General features: G+C 47.2%; 2 protein-coding genes across 4 annotated transcripts in view; one reads left to right on the plus strand and one right to left on the minus strand.

Moving 5' to 3' along the window:
- The window catches only part of LOC108249635 (HERV-H LTR-associating protein 1), a 15,275-nt gene extending 11,104 nt beyond the window's left edge, over positions 1 to 4,171 (plus strand). The window contains exons 14-18 of one of the 2 annotated variants that reach the window (XM_037982025.1): positions 1,063 to 1,219; positions 1,998 to 2,080; positions 2,325 to 3,273; positions 3,596 to 3,689; positions 3,784 to 4,171. In XM_037982025.1, the coding sequence (XP_037837953.1) occupies positions 1,063 to 1,219; positions 1,998 to 2,080; positions 2,325 to 2,392 (308 nt within the window). In that variant the 3' untranslated portion in view covers positions 2,393 to 3,273; positions 3,596 to 3,689; positions 3,784 to 4,171. The remainder of the gene's footprint in view (positions 1 to 1,062; positions 1,220 to 1,997; positions 2,081 to 2,324; positions 3,274 to 3,595; positions 3,690 to 3,783) is intronic. The other variant, XM_037982026.1, reaches the window with a different exon arrangement.
- efr3a (EFR3 homolog A (S. cerevisiae)) overlaps positions 3,858 to 14,956 on the minus strand; it is a 48,436-nt gene continuing 37,337 nt past the window's right edge. For both annotated transcript variants that reach the window (XM_037982024.1, XM_037982023.1), the window contains exons 8-23: positions 14,199 to 14,277; positions 12,406 to 12,541; positions 10,263 to 10,430; positions 9,764 to 9,878; positions 8,878 to 8,929; positions 8,503 to 8,675; positions 8,355 to 8,430; positions 7,287 to 7,448; positions 7,050 to 7,181; positions 6,892 to 6,959; positions 6,673 to 6,800; positions 5,409 to 5,494; positions 5,273 to 5,321; positions 5,097 to 5,200; positions 4,970 to 5,019; positions 3,858 to 4,801 (exon numbers count right to left, since the gene is read on the minus strand). In XM_037982024.1, coding sequence (XP_037837952.1) covers positions 4,696 to 4,801; positions 4,970 to 5,019; positions 5,097 to 5,200; positions 5,273 to 5,321; positions 5,409 to 5,494; positions 6,673 to 6,800; positions 6,892 to 6,959; positions 7,050 to 7,181; positions 7,287 to 7,448; positions 8,355 to 8,430; positions 8,503 to 8,675; positions 8,878 to 8,929; positions 9,764 to 9,878; positions 10,263 to 10,430; positions 12,406 to 12,541; positions 14,199 to 14,277 — 1,684 coding nt within the window. In that variant the 3' untranslated portion in view covers positions 3,858 to 4,695. The remainder of the gene's footprint in view (positions 4,802 to 4,969; positions 5,020 to 5,096; positions 5,201 to 5,272; positions 5,322 to 5,408; positions 5,495 to 6,672; positions 6,801 to 6,891; positions 6,960 to 7,049; positions 7,182 to 7,286; positions 7,449 to 8,354; positions 8,431 to 8,502; positions 8,676 to 8,877; positions 8,930 to 9,763; positions 9,879 to 10,262; positions 10,431 to 12,405; positions 12,542 to 14,198; positions 14,278 to 14,956) is intronic.

Consider the following 14,956-nt stretch of genomic DNA (forward strand, 5'->3'; position numbering starts at 1 on the left):
GCTGTGGACGTGCACGTGTCCACTGTGGGTGTGTACGTGTTCGCTGTGGACGTGCACGCGGCCTGTGGACGTGCATGTGTCCACTGTGGACTGTGCACGCGGCGGCTGTCTGATCTGGAAATCCAGGATTTTTCGGGGATCTGGGATCAGTTTTAAGGAAACATTCAACTCGGCTAAAAATCTTAAAGTAGATAAAATTTTTACTGATTTTTCTTTTAAATGTTTAAAATCAGAAAAGCTGAAAATAACAAACCTTACAGGAAGCTCTCGAGTTCCTCGCAGGAATGCCTATCGCCCGCCGCCGTCCTGCTACAGGTCTAAACCTGTCAGAACCTCAGAGTACGACTCTCAGCTACTGACTTTCAGCCATGTTGAGTAGCTGCGGCGGCCATCTTGAAGTGACGTCCGTTTAATAAACATTAAAATCTGTTCAGTGGTTCAGGAAACAAACAGTTGAGTTTTCAAAGTAAAGGTTCCTCTGACCTCCGAGTTTCAGACAGTCTGAGATATTCAAGGTTGATTAGCTGCGGCAGCCATTTTATATCCGGTCGGCTGAGCGGTGAACTCGTGATGCACTCGTGTCCGGACTCCGCCCACTCCGTTCAGCCTCCCTTGGCGTGGAGCCATCTTGAATTGGGTTTGTTCCAGCATGAAACCGCTGTAACATCTGTATCCCCTGTATGACTCCATTAACCATCCTCTGTCAGATGCTCCAGCAACTACCTGATAACACTATTGTTTCACCACTTCTAGTTTTTGGTGCCTGTTTTAGATACACGGGGGACTGAAACCCTTCAGTTTTATTTCTTAAGGAGCTTCTGAGTGATAAAAATGTACAGAATAGGACTTAAATGAGTTTTTATTGTAGTTGGGAGTCGTGGTAACAGATTACCTGTAATCAGAGAAGATTCCTGATTGCAGCAGCAGAACGTCTGTAAATGTTCCCCTCAGCAGGTTAATCAGAACCTTCTGGTTGGGTTTAATGACCCTCCTCTTAGTTCTTAAACCGTCATTCAGCAGAAACCGTTGTTTGACCTCATCTGTCTCTCTGTCTCCTGAGAGGTTGTCCTTGGAGACGGCCTGAGGTGGACGGAGATGCCGTCCCCGGCGCCGCCATGACGGTCGGCGCTCAGAAGCTGCAGCCCTGCGTCCTCGAGCTCTGCAGGTTCTTCTCCCAGTGTCTCTGCAGGCCGTCGGACCTGAGGAGCCGCCTGAAAAGGTTTTAACTTTCCTGCAGTCAGACGGGGTTTGAATACAAAATGGATTTAAAACCAGGACAGAGAAGTTAGACTAACCTCAGGCTGAGTCAGAGGACAGCCAGAGGACAGTCAGGGGACAGCCAGAGGACAGTCAGAGGACAGCCAGGGGACAGTCAGAGGACAGCCAGGGGACAGTCAGGGGACAGTCAGAGGACAGCCAGAGGACAGGCAGAGGACAGTCAGGGGACAGTCAGGGGACAGTCAGAGGACAGCCAGAGGACAGGCAGAGGACAGTCAGGGGACAGTCAGGGGACAGTCAGAGGACAGCCAGAGGACAGGCAGAGGACAGCCAGGGGACAGTCAGAGGACAGCCAGAGGACAGTCTTCCCTCACAGACGACAGGATTTCAGTAAAACTGAAACATTTCAGCTTCACACGACTGAAAACTTTATTAGTTTTTACACAACCAGATAAAATTATATTATTTTAGAGGATCAGTTTTGTTCGTTCAGTAACAAACTTCAATCTGGTTTCAGCAGAAGAAGAGTTTCTAGTTTTAAAGCGTGACGCTCTGAGCTGCCAACCCCACCCAAAAAAATGTGGGAATCACCATGGTAACAGGTGACTCAGCAGATTTTGAGTCACTGGTTGCCATGGTGAGTCAAATAAAAGTAAATTTTAGTTTTTGTTGTTGTAGATAATAACTCTTCAGGCGATCGCTGATCGATGAGCTTCGAAAGCTTCGATCTTTGACACGACTGATTCTGAGGTTCTGGGTTTTTCTGCTCCTCCGGACAGATTCTGCGTCGACAGCCATCGCTGGTATGAAAGCCACACCTCCGAGGTCTGCCGGCGAGTCAAGAGGGTGTCTCTGTCCAGAAGTGAGTGAGCCCAACTTCTTCTTCTTCTCCTTTAAATCCTGCGTCTCCAACAGTAACCCCTGCAGCTGTTTATCTTTAATGAGTCTTTAACTCGGCGGCTGATCGAAGCGATCAAACAGAACTTATTTTTAAATTACCAATATGTTTAGTTTGATCCAGGAAACAAACCGGGTTTGACACCAAATCTTTGCTTCTCAGAGGATTTAAATCCTAATATTCCCTCAGGAAGTCGTTTCCTCCACAGATCTGAAGCAGAGATGTTTGTCGAAGATCTGCGAGAAGCCGAGAGCCGCTCTTCCTCACAGGAAGTGAAACCTGGAGACCATCTGGAACATCTGGACAGCGAGGGGTTTGACTTCAGACCAAATGAACGTTTAGCCACCAGCCTGCTGAGGTTTAATCTAAAAGTAGAAACAAATTTTCTCTTTTAGCTGCATCAGAAACAATCCCCAAATAAAAGTTTCTCACCCTCAGACAGTTTAAACTGTTTGTTTCTCAGCTGGCGGCGGCGGCAGTCGTCTCCATGGCGACTGGGAGTTTTACTTTTAATTACTTACAAACTCCTGATTTTATTTAAGTCAAAGTCGGCCATTTTGTTTCCAGATGATAATAATAATGAAGGTTTGTCTTTAATGAGCGTCAGAGCTCAGAGAAAGGAGGAACAAAGGAAACGGATCAGAAACAAAGAAATTCGTCTTTTTGAGTTTGACGCTGGGCTGCACGGTGGAGCAGTGGTTAGAGCTGCAGCCTCAGAGTTCACATGTTCCGCCCCGTGAACGTGTGGATTTCTCTGGTGAGAGGGTGAATGGTTGTCTCGTTTGTCTCCTGATGTCCCCCGTCTCTCTGGACGTGGACCCCCGGCCTCAGATCAGCGTTCTGTGTGAGTATTAACCCTTTACTGTCCTCCTCGCAGCGACCCGAGGCTCGGTTCTGCTCGGCGCCTGATTCCAGCACCTCAGGGAGCTGAGGACGACTCTCAGCTACTACCACAGACTTCAGCTCGATGTCTGACTTATGTTGGCGGCCATCTTGAGCTGAGCAGAGTCTAGTTGTTAGAGTTGGAACCATTTGTTGCCTTAATGTTGACCTTTGACCTCTGACCTCCTCCTCAGGCGGCGCCTCGCCCAGCTGAACGATGACTTCCTGTCGGAGCTCCACTGGAGGCCTTCGGCTGCTACGAGGCGCCCAGACATGTGAGAGTTCGGATCGCCGCCATGATGTTTGTTATTCTGTAAATAGTCTGAGACGTAAAACTTCCCCCGGTTTTAAACTCTGTCGCCCGCAGCCGAAACAACAGCTAAAGAACCTAAAAGAACCCGGCTGAAACAGCAGTTAAAAAAGCTAAACGTAGCAGACATCAGTTCAGATTTAAAATGGCTGCTAAAGATGATGTAAGTGGGCGGGGTTTTTTCAAAAGGTGGGCGTGTCTAACTGCCTCCACCTGTAGCCACGCCCCCAGTTTGTGACATCATTCCTGCTTCATTTATTGTTACTGAAGATAATGTTGGTTTTAAGGTGGAATTTTTGAGATCTTTTAATGTTTGAACGACGAGGACGCCGCCCTGTTGACCTTTAACCCTGAGAACGACTCTCAGCTACTACCACCGAGGTTTGAACTGAGCGATTTCTAATCAAGCTGAATGTAAGAAGTTAATTTACAAACATTAATCCTCTGATGATGTTGTGGACGCTGTCGTCCTCAGGTGAAGACGTCTCCGTCCTGCAGAACCTCCTCCCACCCGACTCGGACCCACAGAACCAGCAGCCACTCACTGGGTTTGGTAGAAACTCTTTATTTGAATCTCTTGAACAATAATTTGAAAGCACAGTTTCCATTTTAACGGCGAGGTTCTGCTGCCGGAGCGGGTCCAGAACCCATCGTGCAAACACTGTAGTACCAGCCGGTGGTGAAAGACGCTTCAGTTCCGCTTCCAGAGCCAAAAGTGCAAACTTTGAAATGCTTTCATGTCATTTCTTTGTTGTTCCTGCAGGTCGGGTCCAGATTCACAGAACCGAGTTCTGATTGTGCTGCTGAATCTTCTCGCCCTAAAATCTCTAGCAGGCAATGATTTAACACCACGATGCATAAAATGTACAAAAATATACGCTCTGCTGCTGCAAGGAGCCCTTCAGCATCTTCAGATGAACTCATGCAGTCTGACGCTGGTGATGATGTTGCTCCGACACTCAGGCTAATATTTGGATTTCTATTCAGAACAGACGAAGAAAAACATCAACAGGAAGCGTGATGATCTTAATCTATGATCACAAACGTCACGTTTCACAACTTTATCTACTGAGGATGCAGCCTGCCCCTGGTGGCCGGCGGTGGTATTACGCTTTAAAGAACATCTACTGGCGGCGCTTAAAGCTCAGTTCATAGCAAGCTCTCCTACAGATGAAGAAGAACAGTCTGCAGCCGGACACTTTGTCTCCGTGCAGCGAGATACTTTAAACAGTTTGATCAGTAATTAAATTAAACGTTTCAGGAAGACTGCTGGACGTTAAAGAACCGGCAGAAACTAAATCTATGATATCTGGTTGTGAAGGTTCACAGCAGGAACGTTTTGTTCTCGTTGACTCAGATTCAGGCCTCTTCCTCCTCCTCCTCTTCCTCAGTAGACACACAGGTCGGGGAACTTCATCTCGTAGACGGGGACAGACGGGTGCTGAACGTGTCCCGCAGAGATGGACACCACTCCGGACGGGCTGGGGGGGGGCCTGGGTTAGGAGAGAGGAAGTTAGGACAGAACTGGACTCTTATTCTGAAGAGTCCAGGCTAAAACCTCTTCCTGGTTGGGGAGGCCATGTTGCCTCAATCAGCTGCTGTGCAAAAACTATAAATGCTTTTCAAATAATTCTTTAGAGGAAGACTGAAGTCCAACTTACCGGATTGTGAGCTCAAAGATCTGGGCCAGGCGGTTGTGCAGCATGTTGGCCTGATGGAAGAAGACGTTTTAGTTCAGGGTTAGTTTAGGAAACGGCAGCTTGACCTCCGATGGTTTTATTTTCCCACCTTGGACTCGCAGTGAGCGGCGAGCTCCTCAAACGGAGCTTTCTGGAACTTCTCCATCACCTGACGCCTCCGCTCCCGCTCCTGCTCCTCCAGACCCGTGGTGTCTGAAAGCAGGAGGACAGTTAGAAGCTGACAGGAAGTGGACATGTGGACTTCCTGTCGGGGCAGAGACTCACCGATGGCCTTCTTCAGCGTCTCAAAGGTGATCTCCTCGGCCAGCTGGGACTGAAAACAGAACAGCAGCTTCAGCTTCAGGATCTTTGCTACATTGGAACGTTTTAAAGTTCCTGTTTCAATAAAAGGAAAGTTGACCTTTTCTGGGAGGATGTTGGGCCCGATGTCCACCTGGAGGGAGACGGTGTCCACGAAACTCTTCCTCCTGGTCAGACGATCTTCATCTGAACACAAAACCTCAAATCAGACCGTCGGACATCGGCTTCACCAAGCAGAGAGTTTCAGGCTTTAAAGGAGCCAAAGTTGATCCGTGTTTACAGAACGGGTCAAACGTCCTGCTGCACTTTCAGGGGAATAACTGGACACCTGGACAGCCGTCCAACATGGAGGACATGCAGGACCAGCTGTCAGCTTCTTTTTGTAAAAAGGTGAAAAGTTTGTGTTTAACGTGAAAATTAAAAACAATTAAACCACAAAGTTCTGGAGTTTTTCATTCAAAGAATAAAACCATCAAATGATCCTTATTTTAAACGAGGGGATGGAGGGAAACCAGCAGTCTGTCGCTCCAACGTTACAGAAGATTATTTATTTCACTAAGACAGGGGGGAAAAACTGGGCCAGCTGTTGGACTACACTGAGGTCAAAGGTCAGATCAGCCTCATGTACTCACCCCAACAATCCAGATCCAACGCAGGACAAGTAAAAAATAAAATAAGGTTCTGGTTGTTAACGTCTCAAATAACCAGAAACGTGATTTAATAATCTAAGCTCTGATTAAACAGACTCTTAATCTGAAGAGACCTGCTGTGATACAGTCACTGGTTGCCATGGTGGATTCCCGCCTCAAACAGGAAGTGTGTAAAAACTACAAATCAGATCCAAAATGTCCTGAAACCAGGAGCAGCAGGAGACTCCTTGTTCCAGGTTTTAGTTTTCAGGTTTCTGTCGGAGAACCGACGGAGTAAAATCAGCCGAAGCTCTTCTTCAGATTCAGGTCTGAACCGACAGCAGCGTTCGGAGCTAAACTACGTGATCTAGGATCTACAGATGTTTACCTCTGGACGTCTGCTTGCACCTGAGCAGGATTTTTCCTACGGTGTAAAGAACTGAAGGCGTGGCAGAGAGAGGAGAAGGCCCTCGGTTAAAGTTTCACTTCTGAAGGACAGAGACGGATAATCCCCAGGAGCCAATCTGGACACTTTACTCATCAGGATTTAGTGAAAAAGCTTTTTAAACTTTCAGCATGAAGGAAATTTACTCAGATTACTTCTGTCTCTGTAACACCAACAAACCTCCTAAATCTTTGACCTTTTTAAGGTTTTATTTGTTTCTAAAACATGTCTGACAGTAAATTATCTCCTGTTTGTCCCTAGGTGGCGGCGTGGGCAGAGGCGGGGCCTACCTGTCACCTGGGGGACGTAGGGGACGGACAGACGCTCTGCATTGTATCCCGGTCCGGCCAGACATTCAGCCATCTCAGCCGTCTGGAAATACAGCAGCCGCTCGTCTTTGTCCAAAGATTCAGGGAGTCTGAGGGACATGAGCAAAAACATGCATGTGCCGGGGATGCTGTGGCGGCCATCTTGACCTGGCCCGACTCCAACAGATGAACTTTACTTACGGACATTTATCTCTGAAGATATGTTCCGGCAGGAGGTACGGAGCGTCCATGTTCCTCAACTCGATGACCTGAGGGCAGAACGGCAGAAACAAACTGATCCTGAACCAGCAGGACGGAGACAGACACACGAGGACCAGGCTTTAAGCCCCGCCCCTCACCTTACTGACGTGCTGACACAGAGGCGGGTTGGCGATCATCTGACTCAGGAAGTTGAGGTACGCTGCCACGAGCGCCATGACGCCGCAGCAGTTGAACATCGGCAGGTTCTCCTCGTTGACCAGAGCCATTTCCTGTCAGACGCAGACAGAGCGTCAAGCAGCTGCAGGAAGGACTTTCTGTCTCGAAAGGTTGTTGCCGCGGTAACGACTCGGGTCACGCAGAGCTGCATGTCTGACCTGCAGGGCGACGGCGAGCCGGATCAGGTCGATGACCACCTCCTCGTTGGCCAGCTCGATGGTCAGGATGGCCAGGGTGGTGAAGAGCAGCTCGAAGTTCTTGTGGACGTTGTCTTCCTCTTTGCAGCCCAGGTAGACGTGGCGGTAGAGCTGCTGCCCGTGCTGCAGGAGGAGGAGGAGGAGGAGGAGAAGAAGAAGAAGAAGAAGAAGAAGAAGGAGGAGGAGAGAAATTCAGGTAAAAATGGTCTTCAGAGACGCTGCGTTTGGTTGGTCAACATTCAGGCGAGAACAAAAACCTGAAATATTCCTGAACTCCTGCAAACTGTTTCCAAACTGACACAGAACGATTCTCCGCTTCAGGAAACTCCAGAGAGCTGCGAGCTGAACCTGAGCTGAAAGCTAACAGCAGCCGAAGGATCCTGCAGACGAGCTGAACGAGCAGCTAAAATAAGACAAATCTAATCTGAACCAACAAAAAGAACAATCCAGTTATTTCAGAACCGGGCCTAATGGAGACAGCAGATTGACTCTGAAATAAAGAGCCACGCCCATCGACCGCGCCCGGCGCCATGAACGCCACTTCGACTCGCTTCGACGTCGAGCCTCGTCTTCCTGTCCGGGTCAAAAAGAACCAGAACCTCAGATGTGTGTGTGTGTGTGACCGTCGGTCCACAAGCTGTAAATCAAGTTAACTGAAGATGTTTGTGTGTTTTATCATCAGCTGCTTGTGTTTGTTTCCTCAGGTAAACGTGTCAGACATGAAGGCTCAAATAAATCTTTAACAGAAGGTGCAGAAGTTAAACGATTGTCTGAATTTAACGAGGTCTTTGAACTCCTCATTAGTGATCACGATCGACTGCAGCTGGTGGTTTGACCAACATTTAAAAGAGTTGTTTTATAAACATAAAAAAGATAAAACCCTCGTGGATCTGCTGACGTCAGAACCTTTAAATGATCTCCACCAGCCTTTCTGAATCAGCAGTTTAATCTTAATTTAACTGATTTATTAAAGAAGTGAAGCAGTTAAATAATGCAGGAAGTAGATTCAGGAGCCATCTTTGATCTCACCTTCTTGATGAATCCAACATCCTGTTTGGAAATCTTCTCCCGTTTGATCTTCAACGCTGCAACGTTTGGAATGATCCTGAAAGACAGAAGCAGACCTTCAGAGGTTCTGGCCGGTTCTGGCCGGTCCGACCGCCGGCCCGCTCCGTACCTGATGCCGCGCAGCTTGGCGCGGTTGTCATGGCGATCGATGATGTTGTGGAGGATCTCGAGCACCAGCTGCCTCAGCTCGCTGTCCTCCATCAGCGAGATGGAGAAGAGCGGGTCCAGGAAGGAGGGCGGCAGCGCCGCCGTCATGGACTTGGACTTGAAGCCGGAGGTCACCTGAGGAGGAGGAGGAGCTTTCAGAGAGCCATCTTTTTTCCTCCAGGACCTTCTGGCTGAACGCCGCCCCCCTCCCCCCCCGTTTCTTTGCTGCTGACTCATGTGTTCTGTGACAGAACTTCACCACCAGCTGCAGAAGCAGACGTTCTCCTGCAGAGGAACGTCTGTCTGAACCGTTCTGACCCTGGAGATCTGGACTCACCATGATCAGGGAGCTGAGCAGCATCGTCTGGATCCTCTTGGTTCCCTGATGCCTGAAACACAAACAGCAGAACAGTTTGAATCTTTATATTTACTCTGATTTATCTGCTGCTGGCAAAGACGAGTACTACTACTGTACTACTACTGTACTACTACTACTACCATTATAACCCGTCACTAAAAGCAGCCCCAGCTACCAGGAACGTTCCTCGGTCAGTTCCTGTGTGGTAGTAGCTGAGAGTCTGCAGGAAGTCAGAAGTTTAAACTCCTCGTCCTTCTGGGCACAAATCTTCTCTGCAGATGATTTTAAATCCTTCAGCTCACAGAAACGGGGTTCTCAGAGAAGATCTGGTCCTGGTCCTGGAGGACCACCATCCTCTGCTCCTCAGAAGTCTGTTGATCCTCCAGGACCATGACTGGGGACCCCTGCTTTCAGGGCTTTTCTTAGGTTTGCCAGGACCTCCTCAAGTCCAACCAGACCAGATCCAGGTTCTGAGCTCCTCCTGCAGAGAGGAGGCGAGGAGCTGCTCCTCCTCCTCCTCAGGAGGAGCAGCTGAGGCTGAGGACGTCTCCCTCTGCAGGTCTCCTGGGAGCAGGATTATAAATCCTCTTAGGATCCCCAGGATGAGCTGGAGGTGGACGTCTGAGTTTCTGGACCTGAACACGGACCGGTGGAAGGAAATGGACGCCTGTAGGAGACGGTCCTCTGTCCTGCAGACGCCCTGTTTTAGCTTCAGGAGTCAGTGAAACCTCTGAAGTCCAACAGGAAGTCAAACTTAAAGACAGTCCATCAGGTTCTAACCCTGCCTCCACGTTCCTTCATCTGGGTTCCTCTGAGGAACGTTCCTGAAGACTCAGCTGGAGGTTCTTCGACTGTCAGGACTCACCCGATCTTAGTGGTGTCCAAAGTGTGGCAGGGGGTCCCGAAGACGGGCACCTTCCCCATGATGAACATCATGACTTCGGCTCGCTGGTAATCGGGCAGATTTCCACCAAAGAACCCTGCAGAGAACCGCAAAAAGGAACCAGATCAGAACCTGGACCAGGTTCCTGTTCTCCAAACAACAACAAGCTGAAGCTCAAACTGAGCTGAAGGCTGAACGCTAGTTCAAAGACAAAAACAGCTAAATGCTAAAAAAACAAGCTAAAAGTTAAATGTAGCAGTTAGCTAGCACCCAAAAGCAGCAAAGATCAGCTAAAAGTGTTACAATGTTAGCTAAAAGCTAAAAGCAGCATAAGAAGCAGCCGAAGCAGTTTTTAAAGAAAGTTAAATGTTTAAATATTTCGATGAAGTGAAACATTTTGAAAAGTGTAGAAATGATAAAGCTAAAAGCTGAAGCTCCTCCTGAACGAGCCGAAGGTTGATTCCTGAGCAGCTCGCCGTACCGATGGTCTGGATGATGGCGTTCTGGACGATGCGCTCCTCGCTCTCCTTGCCGCGGCCGGACGACACGCTGCTGCTGGAGTTTCTGCGGGAGCCGGCGTCCAGCTCGAAGTCCACGCTCATCCTCAGGTGTTTGAGCAGCGTGTTGAAGACCTCCAGGACTGTCGGACCTGCGCCGCACCGCCAAAATAAAAGCATCAGTAACACTCAAAACATTTGATTTGTCTGAAGCTGAAGTTTCTACAGCGAAGCTCTGATTCATGAAATGATTTCAGTTTTTCTTTAATTCTTGTTTAAACGTTGATGTAATTATAAAACTTCCTTTAATTTTTATTTTTACTCAAAGTTAAATAAATCATAAAAATAAATAATAAATAAAAAAAAAGCTGAGTCTTTAAGCTTTTCAGTCAAAATATGAAGGGACTAACCCGAGACTAACCCGGGACTAACCCGAGACTAACCCGGGACTAACCCGAGACTAACCCGGGACTAACCCAAGACTAATCTGGGACTAACCCAGGACTAACCCGGGACTAACCCAAGACTAACCCGGGTCTAACCCGGGTCTAACCCAGGACTAACCCGGGACTAACCCGAGACTAATTTGTTGGCTTAACCCAGGACTAACCGAGACTAACCCGAGACTAACCAGGGACTAACCCGGGACTAACCTGGGACTAACCCAAGACTAATTTGGTGGATTAACCCGGGACTAACCCAGGACTAACCCGGGACTAACCCGGGTCTAACCCAGGACTAACCCGGGTCTAACCTGGCATCAACAGGCTTTATTTAAATTTAAACCCCGTTCAGATGTGGGTCACCTCTCGGTAATAATAATAAATTTTCAAAATAAAAGTGGAGACATTTGGACAGCTGGACGCAGTTTGAGTCTCAGAGGAACTTTTTCTGCTTCAGGAAACATTTATTTAGATTTTAATGCTTCAATCATTTTGGAGCAGCTTGTTGATGCCAGGCGAGTTAAGGTGGACGGTCTGGATTTAAGGTGGACGGTCTGGATTTAAGGTGGACGGTCTGGATTTAAGGTGGATCTGCCGTCCTCAGGACTGTACCGAGCCACAGGTTGGGAGGAGTCGAGTTTTCACTTTCGAAGCTGAGAACGTCGCTTCTTTTCGACTCGTGGATCATTCCTGTCCAAGGCAGGAAGAAAAACACTTTCAGCTGTTTTTCCTGAATAAAGAGGTTTTTAATCATCTCTTTCCCGGCGGGAGATTTTCACCTTCATTTAACAATAAAATAACTTCACAGCAGATTAAGTTTTAATTTGCTTTCTGTTATTGTTCTCTGTGTCTTCTGAAGGTGACGAGCGTCTTCATTATCACTGAACTCGTCCTTATCAACACCTAGAAGTCCCGCAGGTCCCTGAACGCCTCGCAGGTTCCTGAACGGCTCGCAGGAAACAAACTGAAACTAAACTTTTTATTTGAAGGTTTTACGGCTTTAAAAACAGTTTGTCTTAATTTCATGTTCTTCTCTAAACTCCTCGCTAGCAGAACGTCAGCTAAAAGCTAAAGCAGGCTTTCCTACTTGTAGTTTTTAGCTTGCCTTTTGCTGTTTTTAGCTTTTAGCTAGCTTTTAGAATTCTGCTACCTTTTGCTTTCAGCTAGCCTTTAGCTACTTTAGCTTTTAAATAGCCATTTGATACTTTTAGCTTTTAGTGTTTTGATACTTTTTTGGTTTTAGAGCACCTTTTGCCATTTTTAGCTATCAGATAACATTTTGCTACTTTTAGCTACCCTTTAGCTATTTAAACTTTTAGCTAGCTTTTAATGATCTGCTGTTTTTAGCTTTAAGCTAACATTTTGCTACTTTTACCAAGCGTTCGGCTTATTTTCGTGTCACTTTTAGCTTCTTCACATTCACACTACAACAAATGGAATTTCACTCATTTCCATTCATTCATTCATTCATTCATTCATTCATTCATTCATTCATTCATGTCTTCATCTGTTTGCTTCTTTGAAGCTTTTTTTTGTTATATTATCTGTGAAATCCACAGAATTTGAGGAAAATAAAACCTGATAAAAACTTTAAACATTTTATTTTGTAAATGTTTTAGTTCCTGGTACTTCTGAATAAATGACAGTGGGTGACCGATCCCCTGCAGAACCCTGCAGAACTCACCCACGGAGCCCTTGGCGGCGATGGCCACCGTCTCCAGGAGGACCTGGACGATGCCGGCTCGGACCCGCGGCGTGCTGCGGCTGTGGGTGTCCAGGTGGTTGAGGACCTGCTGGATGACGTGGTGCGAGTGCTGCGCCTGCGGGCCGGATCGAACCTTTCAGTCTCCTGACCTTTAGTTCATTTCAGTCTTTAAAAGTCGGTTTAATAAAGTAATTAAGGATTCAGTCACTTCATCCAGCCGTCCTTTGAGGAAACAGGAACATGAAAACAGCCTCAGAGCTGTAATCAAGGCCCAGCTGGATGTTTCCAGACAGAAAAAGACGGAACATGTGTCCCTTTTTCCTCCCGTTCTTTGTCGTCTTGTGATTAAAACCCGACGCTTCGGACCGTTTTCTCCCGCTGCGAGCATAAAATCAATGCGTTTCTTACGTCCTCTGATTGATTTCCTGCTGTGCGACTGCAGGAGTAATGGCACAAGGAGATGACTTTAGAAACCAAACATCGACGACAAATTACTTTTACTGTTGCTGCTTCAGGGATGGAGTTTATCTTCCTAAAAGGCTGTTAATGCTGCTGATGGCGGCGCGCCTGATGGGTCGCTCTGCAGGAGGAAACTTTCAGATCAAACCACCAGAAGAGACGACTCCGGGCTGAGTGTTCTTCTGGACCAACAGGTGTTTTTAACGACATGCTGGTGTTACGGTCGGGCCGATTTATCAGCTTTATCTGATTTAATCCAAGTTGTTCCTCAGGCAACGTCAAAAACAACACAGAGGAGACATTTTAACAGCTATTAGTGTTTGCATGTCTTCACTAGCTTTTCACAGGCGCTTGTAATGCATCATAGCTCCGCCCCCCGCCCGTCCAGGAACCTCGGCAGCGGTCGATGTTCTTACGTCTCAGAAGTGAGGAAACAAATTAAATAAATGACCAGAGAAACGAAACGTTTCTGAAGGAGAAACAGAAACAGCTTTTCTTCTGCGAGCGGCTCCGATTTTACAGGAAGACTGAATAAAAGCAGCTGAATTCCTGATTCAGGAAGTTTATAGAAACTACTTTAGATGTTCTGAAAACATTTGTTAACGTTAGCTAACGTTAGCTTTGCCATCTTAAAGAAGAAACGGTAGCTGCAGCTGCTGCACGGCTTTCAGCTGCTCGAGTTGAAGATGTCTGAGTTCCCATCCGGGGAGCTTCTTCGACTCGAGACTGCAGAGTGTGGAGTTCCAAGCTTTAAACTGCATGAAATGTTCACAGATTAATCTCACTCCCCTCCCCCCTGAGGGTCAGAGATGGGTGTGGAAGAATCCATTTAAATAAAATGAGAAAAATCTACTTTAAATGGAGGATTTTCAGAGCTGAAAATGGAGCCTGATACCCAAACTGTTTGCCTCTAATTCACACCTTCATTCAGACCCTAATGACCGTCAGCAGGGAGGGGAGGGAGATTAATCTGCTGGAGGATTCAGCTCTTATTCCTCCGGATGGGAAGAGAAACGTCTTCTCCTGACAGACCTTCAGGAGTCGAGTTTGTGCTCCAGAAAAGTTATAATCTGAGTAAAAGCTTTTAATTGATGCCATCATCACACTGAGCCGCTCGCCGTCAGAAACGCTGTGCCGCTTTAACTTCTGTCATTAATCAGGTTTATTATAGATTTAAATCGAGCCCCGTTTGGTGATACCGTCCGGCCCTACCTGGACTCTAACCAACAGGAAGGCCGGATCATTTCCTGCCCTCGCTACCTGCTGACCAGCTGAGATTCAGACGCTGGACTAAAGAAACTCGTGAGAATCACCTGGATGGAGTACATGGTGATCCTGAAGCAGGAAACTGCAAACTCGTTGGGGTCCCACAGGTGATGGTTGTCCAGGTGGCTGCAGGCAAAACCAGAAACATTTCAGTTCAAATAAAATCTGAATTTCAAAGAAAAAAAACACCATTTATTGTATCTGTTGAGCTAAAATGTTTCAGACCAACAGACGAACACCACGATGATAAAAATCAACTAAAAGCTCGATTAGTGAACCCAATCTAACAACGCAGCCGAACTCGTTTAAAGAAGAAAAGGCTGAGCTATAATTAGTTAATGCAGGGGAGGATCGGTTACACAAGCAGCAGAAAAACAAAACAAAACAGGAAAAGGAAGATAAAATCTGACACACGAGACGTTTTTAGACCTGATGGAGGAGACGCACGAGGTCAGAGGTTAAAAGACAGAAACCCTGGTGGGCGGCAGAGACTAAACGAATCTTTAAGATGAACCTGTTTGTGTCTGCAGACACACAAACAGACACACAAACACGCAGGCAGACACACAAACAGACAGGCAGACAGGATGATGGATTATTAATACTCCCACTTCCAACTTTCAGCACCAAAAACATTCCTGAACGAATCAAGAAGAATGCAGTTTATCTACTTAAAAAAGGAGGATTAAACCGGGTTTAGAGCTCCTAACAGGACCAGGTTTAGAGCTCCAACAGGACCGGGTTTAGAGCTCCAACAGGACCGGGTTTAGAGCTCCAACAGGACCGGGTTTAGAGCTCCAACAGG

Source organism: Kryptolebias marmoratus, linkage group LG20 (genome assembly GCF_001649575.2).
Source record: "Kryptolebias marmoratus isolate JLee-2015 linkage group LG20, ASM164957v2, whole genome shotgun sequence".
In the NCBI taxonomy this organism is placed as follows: Eukaryota; Metazoa; Chordata; class Actinopteri; order Cyprinodontiformes; family Rivulidae; genus Kryptolebias; species Kryptolebias marmoratus.